Source organism: Nelumbo lutea, chromosome 7, assembly GCF_056320005.1.
Source record: "Nelumbo lutea isolate HS-2025 chromosome 7, American lotus-T2T, whole genome shotgun sequence".
Lineage (NCBI taxonomy): Eukaryota > Viridiplantae > Streptophyta > Magnoliopsida > Proteales > Nelumbonaceae > Nelumbo > Nelumbo lutea.
The window spans coordinates 56063425-56086709 of NC_142690.1; the positions used below are offsets into that span (position 1 = coordinate 56063425).

General features: G+C 38.8%; 1 protein-coding gene across 1 annotated transcript in view; it reads left to right on the forward strand.

Annotated features, from left to right (window-relative positions):
• GRL (transcription activator) overlaps positions 1-23285 on the forward strand; it is a 161540-nt gene that overhangs the window by 93070 nt on the left and 45185 nt on the right. The window contains exons 13-14 of the mRNA XM_088954124.1: positions 1133-1243; positions 1488-1566. Coding sequence (XP_088810250.1) covers positions 1133-1243; positions 1488-1566 — 190 coding nt within the window. The remainder of the gene's footprint in view (positions 1-1132; positions 1244-1487; positions 1567-23285) is intronic.

The following is a 23285-nucleotide window of genomic DNA, read 5'->3' on the forward strand; positions in this document are numbered from 1 at the left end:
AGCCTTGGTAGGATAAATCTCCCCAGACTTATCCAATGGCTGTGAACATTTAAAACCAACACAAGTTTCTATAAGTGTCCAGTTTTAGGGTCTTACACAGAATTATACCAAACAATATGAATCAAACATGCACTTTAATTTATTTCCACTAAATAACAAAAGTACCTCAAATCCGATTGAAGCTAAGGGCATACAAGACTGTCTAACAGCAATGTTGGTGATATGCATTTTTCTAGGGAAGCATGCAATTATCCAAAAATCTTTTATTCCTAATTTTTCTATAAATAATGAAATTTTATTAAAGACAAGATATAGTATTACATTAAAAGTAACTCAACAGAGGTGTGAGGTGCAACCCCCATTACAGAATCGGGATTACAACAGAGCCAAAAAAAGTGCAGACTTATGCACCCCTAGTTTTGCAAAATAATCAGTCATCCTATATATTGTCGATATGTAGGCTGTATTTTGGATTTTATTGATAGACTGTACACTTAATGTTTAAAATGTTAGAATAATATTAAGAACTTATTAGTATTTCATTAAATGAACTTAGTTTTTTTAAAAACTTTTCTTAAAAAATCAAATGAGGATTCAATGTTTGAATGATTGGTTTACTATTTTGATACGATTCACTAATTATAATTCAAAAGAAAAAGAAGGAACACAACTACAAAAGAGGACTCTCAATGTAACCAAAATGTTGAGTGACAAAAAAGACGGTCAAAATGGAAGGTAAATGACATATGATAAAGAAAAGATAGATAAAAGACTGAAAGGGAGATAGAGAGAAAGATACCTATTGCCATTTCTTTATTTTCTCTTTTTGATTCATATGGTGGTTTGCTATGGTATTTTTAGCCTTAAATGTGTAATTATAATTCTTCTCACATTTCCTTTAAGGTTGATTAACAAATTCCATGTTTTTTTCTTGAAAATTTCCTTGACTTTTTAGATTTTCCAAATATCTCAGTGAAATTAGGTAAATTGCCTCGAAGTATGTATTGCAGCACATGTTTTTGTTAAATATAGTTAAGTGTATGAAGTACAGTAATTTGCAGGTATATCTCTAGTGGTTATCTTGTCATTAAGCTGATGAATAGTTTTATTTGTTAACTTGAGAATTCTACAGATGGTATTTTCCGCATTAGCTTTAGCTCAATACGAGGTCATTTGGTACTTTCAGCATGTTGGAATTGGATCCCCAAAATCTAAATCAATCAAGATGGTGCCAGTTGACATAGTAAGCATCTTGTTGTTACAAATTGGTTAAAAGTAAAATGCCATTATGATTTATGCAAAGCTGGTCTCAACAATCCAGGATGTTGAGAGAGGTAGACTGGATATGGGCTTAAGCTCTTTTATTAGTACAAAATGATCGGTTATATCCAATGGTGATATAAAATATTTTGTGAGTTTGTCTTCATCCTTAGTATTTAGATCCACTGATCAATTACTTCATTGTAACTGGTATTATTTCAATGCAGGATCCAAATGATCCTACTATAGGGTTCCTGTTGGACGGGATGGACCGTCTTTGCTGTTTGGTGCGCAAATATTTTGCAGGTCAGATTGAGTATGCTGTCAATAAATTTCTTTAATCATAAATTCATAACTAGTAAAATGTGAATCTTACTCGTTTGATATAAAATCGATGAGAAGTATGGATTTCATCACATGAGCAAGTATTCTTTATAAAACAAGGAATTTGAACTTCTGTGGTAAAATATTATCAAGTCTATTATTTCAGCTTCATCCGCCTATGCCCATGATTGGCTTTCTTTGACTAGTCAAAAAGTGGAAACTTGGTAGAAGTTGTAACAAAACTAGGAACTCCAGAAAGGCTTTCTATTTCGAAATGAAATGCAAACTCCCAAGTGCCTAAAGACAATACAAAACTATTCTTGGGACAGCTGAGGTTATTATTTCAGCTTCATCCACACATGACACACTAGACAATATTCTTCTAGGATTGTCATGCCATAAAGAACCCTTGGATCATGTAGAGAACACTGATGTGGGCCCCACTGCCGTGGTCTCCACTGTGTTCGTAGGACAACAATATTTGTTCCAGTTATAGTAGTGTCAGTTTGAGTCAGTTTGCTAATTCAGCTGTTATTTATTTCAGTTTTATTTACTTTCTTTATTATGTAAGTACCAAGGGCAGATGTGTCCTTTCATCATGTACTAAACATAAACCTATAAATATTAAGAGAGTGGCGGCGGCAGATCTGTTAGAATCTGTCCCTCCTTTCAGCAACTTGTGTTCTCTTGCTTCTCTTCTATTCTCTCCCTTTTCTCTCATCTTCTTTTATGTTTTGCAAACCTAAAACCTTTTAGGATTCAAGACTGATTATACCCGGTTTTCTTGGGTATATCTTATGCGTTCTCGGGATGAGGTTCTTGTTCTGACTCAAAACTTCCATCAGATGATTCTCACTCAGTTTGGAACTAAAATCAAAGTCATAAGATTTGATAATGCAAAGGAATACTTTGCTCAACCATTGACCTCCTACCTTCGTAGCCATGGAGTTATTCACCAGAGCACTTGCCCTTATACACCACAGCGGAACGGCGTTGCCGAAAGGAAGAATATGCATATCTTGGAGGTGGCTAGAAGCATTATGTTTACCTCCAATGTACCTATTCGCTTCTGGGGTGAAGCTATCCTCACGGAAATTTATCTCATTAATCGAGTTCCTTTCTGGGTCCTTGATATGAGAACCCCTTTTTCCCTTCTTTACCCAGACAAGGAGTTGTTCATTGTTCCCCTTAAAACCTTTGGTTGTATCTATTTCGTCCATCTTCTCGGGCCTCATCATTCCAAGTTTGACCCTAAGGCCTCCAAATGCATTTTCCTTGGTTATGCACAAACTCAAAAGGGTTATTGTTGCTATGATCCGGTTTAGGGAAACGGTTTATCTCTATGGATGTCACATTCTTTGAGGAGACACACTAATATCTTAGGGTTTCTCCTCATGGGGAGAGCAGTGAGAGTGGAAGTGGGGCTGTTTTGAGCAGTGATAGTGGAAGTGGGGCTGTTCCTTTACCTATTCCACTGGGTAATGAAGGTTGTAGTGGTGAGGGTGGTCAGAGGGAGCCGGAGTTGAGAGTCTATCATAGGCGATGCAGGTAGGTTGATCCTAGTCTTCGGCAGTCCCGGCCAGATCCTGTTCCTTCTGCGGCTCCAAATCCAGAGCCTACTGAGATACCTCTCGCTGTTGCCACTCCCCTCCTGTGGATGACCTTGATCTCCCTATTGCCATTCGCAAAGGGAAACGACATTGCACCACTTCTACAGCTCACAACATCTCACAATTCCTATCCTATGATCGTCTATCACCATCTTACCGGTCCTATCTCACTTCCATTGCCGATGTCCCTATTCCAAGAACAGTGCAAGAAGCCTTATCGGTTCCAGAATGGAAAGATGCAATGCAAGTCGAAATGGATGCCCTGTTGAAGAATAATACTTGGACACTGGTTGACCCACCAAAAGGAAAGAAACCGGTGGGATGCAGATGGGTATTCACTGTGACGCATAATGCTGATGGCTCTATTGAAAGATACAAAGCCCGGCTGGTTGCAAAGGAATTCACTCAGACTTATGGTATAGACTACTTGGAGACCTTTGCCCCATTAGCCAAGATGACCAACATTCGAGTTTTGTTATCCCTTGCAGCAAATCATTCTTGGCCCCTGTTTGAAATGGATGTTAAAAATGCCTTTCTAAATGGAGATTTACAAGAAGAGGTTTACATGCAGTTGCCTCCTCGATTCTATGATACAGAGACAGGTAAGAAGGTTTGCCGACTGAACAAGGCATTGTATGGTTTGAAACAGTCACCTAGAGCCTGGTTTGATAGGTTCAGATTAGCCCTTGGAAGGTTTGGTTATGTACAGGCCCAGTCAGATCATACACTATTCATCAAAAGGATGGAGTCCTCTCTGACACTACTAGGAGTATATGTAGATGATATTGTGGTGACAGGAAATGACAGTCATGAGATTGAGTCTCTCAAGCAGCTCCTTCATCAAGAGTTTGAGGTAAAAGATCTTGGTGCACTACGGTATTTTTTTGGTATTGAGGTTGCTAGATCCAAGCAGGGGATTTTTATCTCTCAGAGAAAATATGTTCTAGATCTGTTGGCGGAAACTGGAAAGCTGGTTGTTAAGTCGGCCGGTACACCCATCGAACAAAATCACAAGATTAGTGCAGAGGGTGGGGACCCTCTTGAGGACAATGTTATGTTCCAATGGTTGGTTGAAAAGCTTCTATATCTCTGTCTCACTCGGCTGGATATCAGTTATGCAGTTAGTGTTGTCAGCCAATACATGCACTCCCCTAGAACTTCTCATCTTCTTGCGGCAGAACGAATATTAGCATACTTGAAGAGATGCCCAGGTAGAGGTATATTACTCAAGAACAATAATCACATGAGGGTGGAAGTCTATACAGATGCCGATTGGGCTGGAAGTGGTGATGACAGAAGGTCTACCTCTGGATATTGTGCCCTTGTGGGAGGTAACCTTGTCTCTTGGAGGAGTAAGAAGTAGAGTGTTGTTTCCCGCTCCAGTGCTGAAGCGGAATACAGGTCAATGGCTAATGGAGTGGCTGAAATCTTATGGCTGAGGTCACTATTTTAAGAGTTGGGTATTGACTATGAAAAGCCCTTAATGTTGTATTGTGTTAATCAGGCAGCTATTAATATAGCCCACAACCCAGTGCAGCATGACAGAACTAAACATATCGAAGTTGATCGACATTTTGTGCGTGAAAGAGTTATATCACAAGAAGTGTGTCTTCCGTACATCACATCCAATATGCAGCTTGCGGATATCCTCACCAAGGCTGTATCGAGGAAGAAGTTAGAGACAGACCTATCCAAGTTGGGCATGATAGATATCTACTCTCAACTTGAGGGGGAGTGTAGAGACACTGATGTGGGCCCCACTGTGTTCGTAGGACAGCAGTATTTGTTTCAGTTATAGTAGTGTCAGTTTGAGTCAGTTTGATAATTCAGCTGTTATTTATTTCAGTTTTATTTACTTTCTTTATTATGTAAGTACTAAGGGCAGATGTGTCATTTCATCATGTACCAAACATAAACCTATAAATATTAAGAGAGTGGCAGCGGCAGATCTGTTAGAATCTGTCCCTCCTTTCAGCAACTTGTGTTCTTTTGCTTCTCTTCTATTCTCTCCCTTTTCTCTCATCTTCTTTTCTGTTTTACAACCTAAAACCTTTTAGGAATCAAGACTAATTACAGTCGTGATGTTCTTCTGATCAAAGTCAAACATGTCACAGTAAGGATATAGCCTCTTTTTTTTGTCCTCTAGCTATATACAACACAATGTTTGTAAATTATCATTGACCTGGCCAGTTGGACCTGATCTATCACCTAGAGAAGAAAATGGGTTCATTTTACCTCAAACTTGGTTATCTTCTTAAAACTGTTAAATTTGGTCAAAACCCGTCAACCTTACAGTCAAATTGGTGGACCCATCCAATCCATTCATGGGTGGCGATTCAAAGTAACTAAAAAATGATTTAATTTATTACATTAGAAAATAGAGGCTTAATAGAAAACTGAGAAGGAAGAGGGAAGAAGTGATCCAACTGACAGCATGGGGGGAGAGAGAGAATCTTGTTGGCCAACAGCATGGGAGTGATGAAGTGCTGAACTGCTAATGGCAACATCGGACAGTGGTGGAGGAAGGAACTACCTCTAAATGCTCCACGATTCTGACCAGTGATTTAATAATTGCACCTAAGGTACGCCTAGGCACACAGGCAATGCTCATTTCAAGGCATGCACCTCACCTAGGCCCACACACAGCCCCTAAAGGCATGCACCTGGCTGAGGCACAAGGGCAACTTGTATAATTAAGAATAATTCTAAAACCAATATTTTAGAATGTTAATATGATTCATTATAAAACTAATATTTTTGCTCCGACAAGCCTCTTTTATGTTAATATGATTCATTCATCTTTTAGTACAATAAAATTTTCAAAAGATAAGGAACTATTACAAAACCAAGGTTCCAAGTATTGCTACACACTTAATACGCTGGATGGGGTGAATTGGGTGTTTTGACCCCCCACACACCCTTTTTTATTTTTTGCTTTTTCTTAAAACCTGTTCAGAGGGGTCAGTTTAAGGCTTTTCTACCCCCCTGAAACAGGTCATAGCACAAAAGCTTATATATTTGGTGTATCGGTGACCCACTGATATATACGTATCGGCTGATATGGGCCAATACGTGATGATTTTTTTTTGATAAGTGATGCGTGATGAAATTTTGAACCTTGGAAAAAAACATTATTTTATTTTATTTTATATTATTTGATAAATCAAAAGCAATACCAAAACCAAAATTTTATGTACTGATTAAGAATTTAAGATGATAACATGAAGTCATGAACTTGCTTGAGGTTGCCTCAAGGGGCTTGGTACAATGGCAGCTTGCAGAATTAAGAATTCATTAGCCATTTAAAGTAATGTGATTAAAGTGATTGAAAGTTTCACATGTGAATTTGCTTTATATGTCATGTTTGAATATGTTTATGTATTTTGACTTGAGCCAATAGAATTTTTTGAAACATTTGGTTTAAAACTTTTGTGTACATTTTTCTAAATTAATACTATTTTAATATTTTTTATTTATTTTGAATTTTTTATATTTTTGATTTTTTTTTTTAATTTTGCACTTTACTTAAAAGAGCATGTGCCTTGCTTTGTACATTGCACCACAGGCACAATGCCCCTTGTGCTTTTTCTGTGCTTTGTGCTTTTTAAAACACTGATTTTGTCGACTTATGCCCCTAGAAACAGAAAGGGATGATTTATTCACTATTGGGCATATATGCTCCCAATAATCTACCTGTTTGGAACCAAGGAAACATTACCTCTATGTGTGTCTGTTCTGGACTGCCCAAAATATGTGATCAGACTGGGTTATATTCTGACTTAATGCCATATAAGAACTTGGCTACGTAAATGTCTCTCCCTTATTGTTGCATATCATAATATCTTATGTAATAGGTTGATAGATATTTAATACTTAATCTTAGTTTTCAAGGCGCCAAGGTGAGGCTAAGCAACAGGGGGCACCTTGTCCCCTAGTTGCTTGGGTGATGGATTTTTCAAGTAAAAAACATGTATCCTAGGGTAGTTCCCTTGGTTCCATAACCACATTTCCTTAATAATTATCCATAATTTTCATAAGAAAAGAATAAGCTTCATGTTAAAGTATAGGAAATCAACATATTTGTGAGAAGAAAAAGAAGAAAGAAAAGAAAATTAAAAAAATATAGGATCTGAACCCTTTTTTTTTTGTTATAGGAAAAAGAAAAGGTGGAAGGAGAAGAAGAAAATGTATTGATTAGACAAAATTTTAAGTTCTTCCTTATCGGTTCAGGTTTTAAAGTCTTTTGAGGGGTCTTTGAGTTCAACATAGCATTTAGCATGTCTTTGTTGATCAAACCCTAACAAATGAGAAAATAATAAAAAGAAATCAGTATATAAATACACAAATTGAATATTTTAGTTTAATAATGTCTCTTTTATACTGATAAAAAATAATGTCTATTTTATAATTATAATCTCAATAACTTAAGAATATAAAGTATTTTATAACACAATGTACAAAATTGCTTGGCAATTAGGAGAGGCGAGCCTCCAAGTATGCCTTGTTGCCTTGACAACTATGCTCTTAACTCTCATCATCATCCAAGCCTTATCCCCAATTATATGGGGTTATCTACATGCATCCTGTTTCACCATTCCGTTCTTTAATGCCATATCCTTTGTTAAAGGATTGGTGCTTAAATCATTTCTTACTACTTCTACCAATGTCCTTTTCGGTCTCCCCCTTGCCCTTCTATCCTCTTCAACTTGTAAAAAGTCACTTCTTACGGGTGCTGTTGATGGTCTTCTATGCAGATGGGCAAACCCTCTTAGTTTCTCTCATTTGATCACCTATTGGAGCTACTCCTATGTTCCTGTGAATGACTTCATTTTTAATCCTATCCTTTCTAGTTTTTCCACTCTTCCACCTCAGCATATGCATTTCTGCCACATTAAGTTTGTGGACATGTTCTTTCTTGATTTCCCAATACACTGCTCCATACAACATAGCTGGCCCTACAAATATTTAATTTGTAATAAAGACTCATTATACATGTGTTATACTTATATTGTTACTTCCTGAATCCTGTATGGTATTCACAGAGTTCCATAAGCACGTCTTAATTTGACTAAATCTTCTATCCACTCAGAATAGTTAGGGATCACTAATTCTGGTTTTCTGCATGTAAATACTGTAGAGATAGCTGATAGACCATTAGTGTGTGTGGGGTTCCAGCTCCACACTTTATCTTTGCTGTTTATTTATTTAATTTTCAGTTAGAGTAGTTGGGCTGGTTGGGCCTTCTTTGTTTTGTTTTTTTTTTTAAAGTGAGGGTATTAAGGTAACTTTAGTCATTGTAATAGATTACAATACAAATAAGATGTAATGGGCGGCTAGAGGCATAAGTCTGCCGAACACCTTCTTTTCTTCTTCTTCTCTTCCTCTCTCTTCTCTCTTCTATTCGTGACCCTTCTTTTTCTCTTCTTTTACTGACTTAAATCAGAAAAAAACATCTATTTTCTGGTTTAATTCTTTCAAGTTTGTATCAGAACCAAAACTAGGGCAGTTTAGGGCTCTCATGTGAGCCTAATCCTGTCGGCAGCATGAGAAGTTACTGAATCTGAAGTTTTGCATCTTTGTCTAATTCTTGGAGGATCACTGGAGTTTCAAATTGTGCCCAAGGGGTTACACGACCTTTGGAGAGTGCCTGGTGACCAGGAAGGATCAGAGAAGTCAGGTAAGTCAAAGATTAGGGCTTAATCTGAGAAAGAACTCACCTTTATTGAGATTGACCTTAAAAGGAGCAGTTTTTAACCTTCTGGAGCAGTTTTTTTGACAGTTTCTGATTTAATTCAGCAGTTTTCTGATATTTTTGTTAGTTTCTCTGAGGCTTTTTGAAATCCCATGGGCAATTTTTGCTCCCACATTTTTTCTGTGACTGGTTGGTTCTTGGAAAACTACAGTAATCTGATTTTGATTTCTGGGTGTTTCTTGTCAACTGAGGAGTGTTTCTTGGAAGTTATTAATAATCTGAAATTGATTTCTGGGTAATACTTCTTGACTGAGGAGTGTTTCCTTGTGGTGATTCTCAGCTGTGAGTGTTTTTTCTGATTCAGCAGAGACTTCTTTTACATAAAAGAAGTTTCTTTGATCAAAGTAGTGACTGTTAACATCTTCTTTAAAATGGAGAAGGTTGGAAGTGAATTCTAGACTCAAGGGGAAGGTATTTTAGGGGCTGGAAGCATGACTGAAAGTTCTTTTTAGATTACAACTGTTAGGTTTGGTGGAACAAATTACCTGGAGTGGGCACAATCAGCCATGATGGTTATTGGAGGTAGAGGTAAATTAGGCTATGTGACTAGGGATATAAAGAAACCAGCCAAAGAAGACACGTCACTTGCCAAATGGGTTCAAGAGAACTATTTGGTGATGACATGGCTGTGCAATCCAAAGCAGCATTGTAGCCCCACATTAGCCGAAATTGTTTATGGGCAAAAGCGGCTAAGGAAATCTGGGATAATATGAAAGAGACCTATTCCCAACCCCTTAATGTTGCTAGGGCCTATGAACTGAAGCAAGGTTTAAAATGTCGATGTCAATGGAAATGTCGCTTACCAAAATATAGGACATATGTTGGAAATGTCGAGGGGATATATTGTAAAAAATAGAGACATTGTGGAAATATTATGAAATATGCAATGATATTTTGTAAAATGATAAAAGAAGCATTAATACATATTTCTAGACTATTATCTTATTCCCAACCATTATATAAAGCTAAGAAACTAAAATCAATAACAAATTAGTAAATGACGATTTACTGATTTATTATGCATTTTGATGTTTTTACAAGGTTATCTGATATTTTCTTTTCTTATTTTTAATTCTGATTTATTATAAATTCTAATATATTTATTTCACAATAGTAAATAGGAATACATTTATTCTGATTTTTTAAATATTAAACTTATAATACATTATGTTTTATTATAAATTTAATAAACTGATTCTCCTTTTTGTAGTATTAAGATTATGATAAATTCTGATTTCTTGTAAAACTTAATGAATTTCTTATGATTTTTAATACTAAACTTATAATAAATTATGATTTAGTATAAAACTTAATAAGCTTATTCTGATTTTTTATATTAAATGTAGAATATGATTTATTATAAAATTTAATAAACATTTTCTGATTTTAATAAATAATTTAAAAATTCTAACTCGTTAATATTTTATTACTTGAAAAATATTTTATGTTTTATATTATAAAGTAATTAATTTATTCTTTTGTTTTTATATTTTGTTAATTATTTTTTATAAATATTTCATTTGAAATATTAAACAGAAATTATTAATGGAATAGTTTATATTAATATACTGTATTATAATAATATAATATATTAATATATTATATTATTAATGTACATTAGTCGACATCCTGTCGACATATAGGAAAAAACATCTTTTTTTGGTTATTTGGACCGATTTGGTCGACATTTTTGACATATTGGAAATGTTGACTGAAATAATGTAATTTTTATATTACCATCCATTTTCATGTTGGTGAGCCTCGACATCGATATATGTTGGGCGACATTAGCGACATTTTGCGACATTTGAAACTATGAACTGAAGTGTGAAGTGAATAATCTCAAGCAGGGGGAGAAGCCAATCTCCGTTTACTTTGCTACTTTGAAATCTCTGTGGCATGAGATCAACCATTTGGAAACCGTTGAATGGGAGAGTTCAGAGAAATGCAACTACCTATAGCAAGCTGATTGAAACAAATAGAGTTTTTGAATTCCTAGCAGGTCTGAATTTAGAATTTGGCATAGTAAGACAGCAAATACTTACTAGGGATAGTGTGACCTTTTCTCAGGCTTATTCACTAGTGCACAGTGAAGAGAGTAGGAGAAAAGTGATGTTACAGGTTCAGCCCATGGAATCAGCCCTAGCAGCAATAGAATAGAAAATTGGGAGAGATCAGGAAAAGGAAATAAAGAAGGAAGATAAAAAGGAAATATTTTGTGATCATTGTAAGAAGTCCAAGCATACTAGGGACACTTGTTGGAAGTTGCATTCTCATATTGTTCCAGCTAGACTCCGAAATAAGAAAGGAAGTGCTAATATGGCAGTCAACACTGACAATGCATCATCTTCCAATACAAGAACCACATCTCTAGATGCCTTAGCTGCTGTTTGGGCCGCCTTGACACAATTAGAGAATGAAACTGGTATTTCTGGGCCATCATCTCAGTCTTCAGTTGCCACTCCTGCCAATCCTACTTCAGCTTTTGCTTCCTCAGGTACAAGAGCTACAACATATCACACTTCAGCCCCAGGTAGCACTAGATCCTTCTGGGTAATAGATTCAAGTGCTTCTGACCATATGACTAGTTTATCCACCTTGTTTACCACCTACTATATACCCTCTGGTAGAGACAAAGTGTCTATTGCTGATGGCTCTCCTGTTCTTATTTTTGGCAAGGGAGACATCAGACTATCTGATGTCATCTCCTTGTCCTCAGTTTTGCATGTCCCTAAGCTTAGTTCTAACTTGCTTTCAGTTAGTAGTATTAGTGTATTACTAAGAATCAAAACTGCTCAGTGACTTTATTTCCTGATTGTTGTGTTTTTTAGGATTTGGAAACGATGAAGGTGATTGGGATTGGCCGTGAGACGAATGGAGTATACTCGCTTGAGCATCCACAAGGGAAGGAGAGTGAAGTTGGGAGATTGTTTGTTTCTTAGTCTTTGGGTTAGATTATGTTTTGGCATAACATATTAGGTCATTTGTCTTTTGGGTCTTTGAAGAGTCTGTTTCCAAGTTTGTTTGAGTCAATCCAAGTGTCTAGTTTGAGGTGTGAAAGCTATGAACTTGCAAAACATTGTAGGTTAACTTATTCTTTGAGCAATAAAAAAAGCAATCTTCCCTTTGAAATTGTGCATACTAATGTTTGGGGGCCTTATCATACTCTTGCTATGGGGGGGGGGGGTATAGATACTTCTTGTTATTTGTTGATGATTATACCCAATTTTCGTGGATTTAACTTATGCACTCTCGAGATGAGGTTCCTTTACTGACCCAAGCTTTCCATTAGATGGTATTGACCCAATTTGAAATCAAGATCAAATTTTCATATCTGATAATGCCAAGGAGTACCTTGCAAAACCCTTGGCGTCATATCTTCTAGACCATGGAGTTATTCATCAGAGCACTTGTCCCCGTACACCTTAGCAGAATGGGGTTGCTGAGAGAAAAAGCAAATATATTTTGGAAGTAGCCAGAAGCATTATGCTCAACTCTAATGTTCCCATACGCTTCTAAGGGGATGCAATCCGTATTGTTTACTTTATTAACTGAATTACTTCATGGGTTTTAGACATGAAAACACCCTTCAACCTTCTGTATTCAAACAAGGACTTGTTCACTATTCCTCTTAAAACCTTTGGGTGTACTTGCTTTGTTCAAATCCTAGGAGCTCATCGCTCCAAATTTGATCCCAAAGTTGCTAAATGTATTTTCCTTGGGTATGCACAAAATCAAAAGGGGTATTGCTGTTATGAGCCTGTTTCGGGAAGGCATTTTGTGTCTACGGATGTTACCTTTTTTGAGGATATGCCCTATTATCATAGGGCTTCTCCTTAGGGGGAGAGTCGTGAGGAAGGGATTTCAGCCTTGAAAGTTCCATTACCTATCGCAGTTGTTGAGGGGGGGTGCCGTGAAGAGGGTTTTTGGAAGTGTAGGGAGTTGAGAGTGTATCACAGACAGTGGTGGAGGCAGGTTGATTCTCGTTCACAGCAGTCCATGCCAATCCCAACACCTCCTACAACTTCAGATCCAAGCATTACACCCATTGTTGAGCCCACTATTGAAGATACTTTGCCTAAAACTGTTGAGCCTCAGCCTCTTCCTTCAGATGACTTTGATCTCCCAATTGCAATTCGTAAAGGGAAGCATCGTTGTACTTCATCTACTGTTCATTGTATCTCTTAGTTTCTCTTTTATGGTCGTTTCTCAGAATCATACAGATCATTACTGGCATCTATTGCTACTATTCCTATACCCAGAATAGTGCAAGAAGCTCTTCTGATACTTGAATGGAAGGAAGCAATGAAATAGAGATGGATGCACTTGTTAAGAACAACACTTGGGAACTAGTTGACCAATCTGAGAGGAAGAAACCTGTTGGATGCAGATGGGTGTTTATAGTGAAATATAATGTTGATGGCTCCTTAGAGAGATATAAGGCTAGATTGGGTGCAAAGGGCTTCACACAAACTTACGACATAGACTATATGGAAATCTTTGCACCAGTTGCCAAGATGAACACAATTGGAGTCCTACTATCTATGGCTGCAAACTTCTCTTGACCACAATTTCAGATGGATGTCAAGAGTGCTTTTCTAAACGGAGATTTGCAGGAGGAGGTGTACATGGAGTTACCTCCTTGCTTTTATAGTACAGAAGCCGGAAAGAAAGATTGTCGACTAAAGAAGGCTTTATATGGGTTGAGACAATCTCCGAGAGCTTGGTTTGATAGGTTTAGACTGGCATTGGAAAAGTTCGGTTACATGTAGGCTCAATCAGATCACACTCTCTTCTTTAAGAAGACAGACTCCTCTTTGACCTTACTTGCTGTTTATGTGGATGATATTGTCGTGACCGGAAGTGATATTAGTGAGATAGAGGCTCTTAAGCAGAATCTTCACAAAGAATTTGAAGTAAAGGACTTGGGAGAACTGCGCTATTTCCTGGGAATTGAGGTAGCTCGATCTAAGCATGGCATTTTCATCTCTCAAAGAAAGTATGCCCTTGACTTATTGGAAGAAATTGGAAAGTTAGGAGTAAAGCTTACTGACACACCCATTGAGTTGAACCATAAAATAAGTGCAGAAAGTTGAGAACCTCTTGAGGACAGGGCTATGTATCAAAGATTGGTTGGGAAACTTCTTTATCTCTGCCTAACACAACCAGATATTTCAGATGCTATCAGTGTTGTCAATCAGTACATGCATTCTCCTTGGACCACTCACTTTCTTGCGGTGGAAAGGATACTTGCTTACTTGAAGAGATGCCCAGGGAGAGGCATACTTTTCAATAACAGTGGACACATGAAGATAGAGGTGTATACAGATGCTGATTGGGCTGGGTCCATTGATGACAGAAGATCTATCTCTGGGTATTGTGCATTTGTAGGGGGGAACCTTGTTTCTTGGAGAAGCAAGAAACAAAATTTTGTTGCTCGCTCTAGTGCTGAAGCTGAATACAAGTCCATGGCCAATGGTGCTGTAGAAGTGTTATGGCTGAAATCTTTGCTGGATGAACTTGGAATTGACTATGAGAAACCTCTGATGCTCTATTGTGATAACGAAGTAGCAATTAACATTGCTCATATCCCAATACAACATGACAGGGCTAAACATATTGAGGTGGACAGACATTTTATCCGAGAGCGAGTTGCATCTCAAGAAGTGTGTCTTCCCTATGTTACCTCCGACATGCAGCTAGTTGATCTCTTTACCAAAGCAGTCACAAGAATCAGGTTGGAGACAGAATTACACAAGTGGGGTATGACAAATATCTACTCCCAACTTGAGGGGGAGTGTAGAGATAGCTGATAGACCATTAGTGTGTTCTGAGTTTGTTGAAATAATTTAATTATTTGTGTTAGGGTCTGTTTGGCTAGTTAAAGCGTTTTTTATTTCTATTTTTTTTATTTTTGTTGTGTCTGTTATTGTACTCACAACAGGGGCACAAGGGTCTTTTCCCTTCTTATTTCTGCCGCCCTATATAATATAATAAAAGCTGGCGCCGCCAGCACTGTTCTATTGCTCCAAACTTTTTATTTCTTCCTTTATTGTCAAGATGGTATTAGAGCAAGGCTGTTGAATTTGGGCGACCAAGTTTTCTCTCTTCAAGTTGCTGAATCTGGGCGGAACAGAGGACTGAATCTGGGCTGATCAAATCAGATCTGCAACTGGTACAACCCTAAAGTTTTCTTTCTTCCTTTATTTCTTTCCTTCGTCGTGTACCAAGTGGAGAGCGAATGAATCCAAACCACTGAGTGTCAGCAGACTTTTGTGAGGGTTATATTTTTTATTTGTTGGATCGTGTGATCCTGTAAATGTCGGCAGACTTTTGTGAGGGTTATATCTATTATTTGTTGGATCGTGTGATCCTGTACCTATGAAAAGGTGAATGTAGGTCGTAGATGACCTGTTTTCTCTGCTCGTTAGTCTGATTTCATGTGTGTTAGGATCTCTCTTATTGATTAATGCTGTAGTTGAACTTACACGTTATTGATTAATGTTGTGGTGAAAATCAGTCTCGTCATAGTTATTCTTTGGAAGTTGGTGCTGTTTGTTTTTTGTGCTCAGATTTAGTCCAGAACTGAATTGTTCTGTGTGGAGTTTTTTGTCGATATAAGGAGGGATCCTAAGTTGAGAGTTTAGATAAAAAAAACTTGTGCTTACAATGTCGTCTGAGAATTCTGCTACTTCAGAGATTCCAGGGAGCCACAATGGAGTGAGTGGGGGAATGGATATGAGTTTCCCCATGGCTGTTATTCCCTTTGATGGTCTAAACTACCTTGAGTGGTCTAGGGGAATAAAACTCTACATCATTGCTAGGGGGAAAATAGGATACATCAATGGGAGAATGAAGGAACCGAAGTACGGAAGTGCTGAATATGATAGATGGAACCAAGAGAATAGTATGGTGATATCATGGCTCTTGGTTTCCATGTTGCCACAGGTAAGGAAGACTTTTATGTGGGCTGAAACTGCTTGTGAGATATCGGAACAAGCAAAGTCCACCTATTCAGAGCAAAGACACTATGCCAAGATTTATCAACTGCAAGCTGAATCCTCTACTTGCAAGCAGGGGGAGAGGAGTCTCTCGATGTACTATTCTGATTTGACATCAATATGGAAAGAACTTGATCACTATCAGAATGTGAATTGGAAGTGTGATGAAGATGCAAAGGTGTATAAGTCACTTGTATCTCAGCAACGGGTCTTTGCCTTTCTCCTAGGGCTGAATCCTTCATATGAGTCCATCAGGGTGCAGATCTTGGGTAGTAAAGACGTGCTATCAGTTCAGGAGGTGTATGCCTTAGTGCAGTCAGAAGAGTGTAGAAGGAGTGTGATTAATTGTGTAGAGGGGGTGTCAGTTGCCCTAGCTATCCGGGGAAATTCAGATTCAAATGTCGGAGGTGCTTTTAAGAAAGGTGACTCTTAGAAAAGAACAGATGATAAGAGTAAACTTTGGTGCACTCACTGCCAGAAGACACGACACACGAGAGATACATGTTGGGATCTCCATGGAAAACCTAAATGGGCACAAGATTTAGGTAAGAAGTCAACACCTGATCAGGGCAAGAAACCAAGCCAGCAGAATTAAAAAAAGTATAACTCAGCTAATATGGTGTCGACAGAGACTAGTCCATTGGTAACTCAGGAGAGGCATCCCAGTTCTGACCCTAAGGAAGAAATTAACAACTCCTTTCGTGACCATTTGGAATTGTATGGTAGGACTCTCCGCCAGATGGATTCTGGTCCTCCCTATACCTCTTTCGCGTCTACATCAGGTTACGCTGCCACTACCTTCCATGTGTCATCTCATACCACTGATTCTCCTTGGGCTATTGACTCTGGAGCCTCAAACCACATGACTGGTAAGTCAAATTTATTTCAGACATATAACCTTCTCTCTTGGAGAGATAACGTGAGACTAGCTGATGGTTCTTTCTCTACCATAGCTGGCCAAGGTACCATACCTCTCCCACTCGGCCTTACCCTTTCTAATGTACTGCATGTTCCGAAATTACCTTTTAATTTGCTGTCCATTAGTAGTATAACTCACTCCTTGAACTGTTCAGTCACTTTTTTTCCTTCTTCATGTGTGTTTCAGGATTTGGCCTCGGGGAAGACGATTGGTAGAGGAAGCATGGTGGATGGTCTCTATGTGTTGGAGAATAAAGTTGGTATTGTGGCTACAGAGTCCATGAGTTTGTCAAGTGAGAGTCGAGCCTATTTATGGCATATTCGTCTAGGTCATTTTTCTTTTGAGTCATTAAAAGTTATGTTCCCAAAGTTGTTTGAGTCCTCATCAGTGAGTCAGTTACAGTGTCAGACATGTCAATTGAGTAAACATTGTAGAAGTTCTTTACCTTTGAGAAATAAAATATATGAATTTCCATTTCATATTGTTTATTCTGATGTTTGGGGCCCTGTTACTCTACCCACTGAGGCTGGATATAAGTACTTCATTACCTTGATTAATGATTATTCTAGATACACTTGGGTTTACCCTATGCGATCTCGAGATGAAGTGCCAAAAATTGCGAAAGACTTTCAACGCATGGTGTTCACTCAGTTCCTAGCTGAATTCCATATCTTCCAGTCGGAAAATGCGAAGGAATACTTCCATAGTGATCTCACGGAGTTTTTTTGCTTCGAGTGGGTCACTTCAGCGAAGCTCTTGTGCCACGACACCCCAACAAAATGGTGTTGCTGAATGAAAGAACCGTCACCTTCTCGAAGTATCTTGTGGCTTATTTGTTCATATGAATGTGCCAAAAAGTTTTTGGATGGATGCAGTTTTGTGTGCTACATACGTCATCGACCGTATGCCATCTCGGTTACTAGAGTATAAGGCCCCGCATCAGCTTCTGTTTCTTACAACTCTATTGTCCACCATTTCGATGCGTGTTTTTGGGTGTCGTTGCTTTGTCCATAACCTGTCCCCTACTCGAGGTAAGCTTGATCCTCGGGCTATTCCTTGTGTTTTCCTTGGTTACCCTTTATCTCAAAAGGGGTATTGCTGCTATGATCCTACCTCTCGCAAGTACTATGTCTCCATTGATGTATCCTTCTTTGAGAATCAACCTTTCTTCTCGGTTTCTCCTCAGGGGGAGAGTAGGGTCGAGGAGAAACTGGTGACTCAAACTCAACTACCTCCTTTAGCCGATCCTCCTCCATTCTTGGTTTTTCATCGTCACCATAAAAGCCTGTAGAGTTCAAGAGTCGTGGAACCTAACACTATGCAACCAATATCATCGGATTCACTAAAGGCAGATCCATCTCATCAGTCAAGTACACTTGCTCCTATTGATATGCCTATTCCTCTAAATGTTGATTCACTTGTCATCAATGATCTTGATATTCCTATTGCTAAGAGAAAGGGTGTTAAATCTTGTACCACTAATCATCCAATCTCTTATTTTGTGTCCTATGATCACGTTTCACCTTCATTCTGTGCATTCCTCTCTTCTGTGGACAATGTCCCCGTTCCTAAGAATGTGGTAGAAGCTTTATCTAAACTTAAATGAACAGATGCAATGCAGGAAGAAATTGATGCATTACACAAAAATGGCACTTGGGAGTTGGTGGACCTTCCTGAAGGGAAGGAACCAATGGGTTGCAAGTGGGTGTTTATAGTGAAACACAAGGCTGATGGAATTGTTGAAAGGTACAAGGCTAGACTGGTAGCAAGAGGTTTTACACAGGTATATGGAGTGGACTATGCAGAGACTTTTGCTCCAGTAGCCAAGATGAACTCTATCAGGATCCTTCTTTCATTGGCAAAAAATCTTGACTGGGAATTTCACCAATTGGACATAAAAAATGCTTTCTTGAATGGTGACCTGGAAGAGGAAGTATACATGACCCAACCTCCAAGTTTATGTGCCAAAGGCAGTGAACAAAAGCTGTGCAGGTTAAAAAAATCTTTGTTTGGGTTGAAACAATCACCTCGGGCTTGGTTTAGTAAGTTCCATTTAGCAGTTCAATAGATGCGGTTCAAACAATGCCAGTCAGATCACACTCTATTTGTGAAAAGAGGTGAACGGAAAATTGCAGCTCTTATTGTGTATGTGGATGACATAGTGATCACAGGAGATTGGGAGTCTGAAATACGGAGACTAAAAAAATTCTTAGCCACTCAATTTGAGGTGAAAGATCTAGGCCCCTTATGTTATTTCCTTGGAATTGAAGTTGCCCGATTTCACAAGGGCATCTTTTTTTCCCAATGGAAATATGTACTAGATCTACTAGAAGATACAAGCAAGTTGGGGGTAAAACCAATTGACTCACCAATTGAATCTAATCATCATCTAGGAGACAGTCAGGGAGAGTTTTTGAAAGATGTGAAGAAGTTCTAGAGACTCGTAGGGAGACTCTTGTATTTGTCTATGACCAGGCCTGATATTGCTTATGCAGTGGGTGTCCTTAGTCAGTTCATGCACAATCCTAGGACAACTCACTTTGAAGCTGCAAAGAGGATCCTTAGATATCTCAAGAAGTTTCCCGGAGCTGGTTTGCTTTTCTAGGAACATGGTCACTTAAAGGTGGAAGTATATACTGATGTTGATTGGGCAGTAGTCGATGACCGAAAGTCTACCAGTGGGTATTGTGCCTTTGTAGGAGGAAACCTGGTCACATGGAGAAGTAAAACACAAAGTGTGGTGGCTAGATCTAGTGCTGAAGCAGAATATAGAGCGATGTCTCATGGGGTTACTGAAATCATGTGGATAAGAAATCTGTTCGGTGAACTGGGTTTTGCAGTGAGCAATCCTATGTCACTCTACTGTGATAATAAAGCTGCCATCAATATTGCTGCTAATCCAGTCCTGCATGATAGGACGAAACACATTGAAGTGGACAAGCATTTTATTAGAGAGAAACTTGTAAATGGAGAAGTGTGTACTCCATATGTCAACTCAGAAGAGCAACTTGTAGATAGCTTAACCAAAGGTGTTCATCATGTCCGGCACAATGATTTGTGTGACAAGTTGGGCATGATTGACATCTATGCTCCAACATGAGGGGGTGTATTGAAATAATTTAGTTATTTGTGTTAGGGTTTGTTTGGCTAGTTAAAGCGTTTTTTATTTCTGTTTTTTATTTCTGTTATGTCTGTTATTGTACTCACTTACAGCAGGGGCACAAGGGTCTTTTCCCTTCTTTTTTCTGCCACCCTATATAATATAATAAAAGTTGGCGCCGCCAGCACTGTTCTATTGCTCCAACCTTTTTCTTCTTCCTTTCTTCTCCTTTCTCTCTTCTTTCCTTATCTTCTCTACTTACTCATATTTCAATCAGATTTATTGTCAACAGAGTTCCAGCCCCACACTTGATCTTTGCTGTTTATTTATTTAATTTTTAGTTAGAGTAGTTGGGCCAGTTGGGCCTTGTTTGTTTTCTTTGTTTTTTTAAAGTGAGGGTATTAAGGTAATGAAGAGAAAACTGATGTGGGCCCCACGGCTGTGGTCCCCACCCCGTTCGTAGGACAGCATGTGCAACTATTATTAGTCATGTCAGTGTTAGTTGGTAGTCAGCTTGTTATTTCAGCGTGTTATTTATTTCAGTCTTTTATTTGTTTTTCTTGCCATGTAAGTATTAAGGGCAGTCCTGTCCTTTCCCCTATGTGCTGAACATAACCTATAAATATTAAGGGAGTGGTGGCGGCAGATTGATTGAATTTGTTCCTCCTTTCAAACCTTTGTGTACTTCTGGTTTTTCTCCTCTTTTTCTTCCTACTTTTCTTCTACCTTTCCTAAATGTAAAATCTGTTAGGATTCAAGGCTGATTGTAGTCTTGATCGACTACTTGGTATCATAGCCAAGATTAGGGCTTCTCATGTGAGTTTGATCCAACCGACCACATGAGAATCGCCTAGGGCTGGAAGAATAGAGAAGAAGCTCTCTTCGGCTGATTTTTGGAGGTTATCTACAACAGCAGTCCAAAGATTGGATCGAATCTTTGATAACCACGAAGGATCAGAGGAAGAGAAAAGGATCAAGATCAGTCCTTGATCAGTACTGTTGACAGTTGTTTTGTGTACTCAGGTTTAGTACCACAAGGGTATTGTTGTAATTTCTCTCTTGTTTATATTGTATGACTGGGCCAGTATAAAGAAAAACTCTTACACTCGCCCCCAGCATTCTGGAGGGTTTTGAGTGCACTTGACTCTCCTCTCTTCTCTCTTCTCCTCTCCTCTCTTCTCTTGCTCTTGCTCAACATGGTATCAGAGCAAGTCGTCCAGGCCTGAAGGGTGGTGCCAAGCAAACCTGCTGTTCAATGTCGTGCAGATGGTCTCTCCATCTCCCAGAGCTGCATCCCTCGAAATGCTAAGCTGTTGCATCTAGTTCGACCCAGAAGTTATAGTGACCTTTCATCTCCCAGAGCTGTCTCCATCGAACTCCTAATCTGGTGTACTCAATTCGACCCAGAAGTTACAAAGTCTTTTCATCTTCCAACCCAGAAGTTGTACCTCTTGTCTGCTCGACTGTAGAGAGGCTATCGTTTGAGGTTCGTAGAGGGAGTTCTGGTTTACAGAGAGACTATCATCTGAAATTAAAAGAGGTACTGGTCATCTTCTGTTTGGCTGCCCTACTGATTGTCTGTTCAGCCGATTGATGGACTGTTGATTGACTGTATTCCTTAACAAAGTAACTGTATTCAGCTGTTTTCTTTTGGTATTATGGACTATTGATGCCCTAAAGCTGATATTGTATTAATCTTATTGATTGACTGTTCGGCTACCCTGTTGATCTCATTGACTAGTTGGCTATCAGGCCTACTGATTTGGTGTGTGGTAAACTTCACCCTTTTTTTGTCACTCTGTTGGGAGGTCATATGACTTCTGTTCAATTGTAGGTCATTCAGATCTAGTTATGTACTACTGCAACTGTAGTGTTTCTTTTTGATTCCTACAAAATCGTAGGTCATACAGACTTGTTCTTGTACTGCAATAGCAATGTTCAGACTTTGTTCTCAGTGAAACCGTAGGTCAGAAGGACCTGTTTCAGTACTGCAACAGCAGTGTTCAGATTTTTGTTCTCAGTGAAACAGTAGGTCAGAAGGACCTGTTTCTGCAATAGCCTTGTACGGTTGTACTCATTTGGTTGCTGTTTCATTTTTATTCTGGTATCATTGGCTGTGAAGATTCAGCCACATGTGGAGTTTCCTCAATGCAGAATGGAATGGGTGGGGGTGACCTATCCTTTCCTATGGTTGTTGTCCCTCTTGATGGTTTAAATTACCTAGAGTGGTCAAGAGGATATGATAGATGGAATCAGGAGAACAGTATTGTTATGTCTTGGCTCTTGGTTTCCATGCAACCTCAAATAAGGAAGAATTTCATGTGGGCTGAAACTGCAAATGAAATTTGAGAACAAGCAAAATCTACATATTCAGAATTGCGACACTATGCCAAAAATTATCAACTGCAAGCAGCATCATCTACTTGTAGACAGGGGGAGAGGTGTTTATCAGTTTATTACTCTAACTTGACCTCTGTCTGGAAGGAGTTGGATCACTACCAGAGTGTGGATTGGAAGTGTGATGAGGATGCCAAAAAGTACAAGCAACTTGTCTTCCAGCAAAGGGTGTTTGCATTCTTACATGGTCTGAATCCTATGTATGAATCTATCAGGGTTCAGATTCTCAGCTCTAAGGATCTCTCATCCGTTCAAGAAGTCTATGCTCTTGTACAATCTAAAGAAAGCAGAAAAATTTGATGAACAGCCCTGGTGGGGATGTTGTTGTGTTGGTAGCAAAAGGGGGTGTCTCTACTGGTGTGGGATTTTCTTCCAAGAAAGGAGATCTCCAGAAAAAAACAAAAGATAAGGACAAATTGTGGTGCACTCATTGCCAGAAACCCCGACACACCAAAGATACCTGTTGGGATCTTCATGGGAAACCAAAATGGGCTCAAGATCTGACTAAGAAGCAAGGTTCAGAGGTGAATAAGAGGTCTAGACAGCAAGTTACAAAGAAACATCACATGGCCAACATGGCTACTCGGGAGAATCAACCCCCCCATTTCTACTGTGACTCAGACACATCTCACTGGACCTGACCCGATGGAGGATATTATGAATTCCTTCCGTGACCATTTAGAGCTCTATGGTAGAGCAATTCATTAGATGGAGTAACCCTGCCACTGCTTTCCATGTTGCTTCTCACACCCCTGGCTCTCCATGGATCATTGATTTTGGAGTGTCAAAACACATGACCGGTACGTCCTCTTACTTTCAAACCTATCACCCTCTTTCTGGAATAGACAAGGTGAGACTAGTCGATGGATCATACACTTCCATAGCTGTTCAAGGAACTCTCTCTTCCTCTTGGTCTTACCCT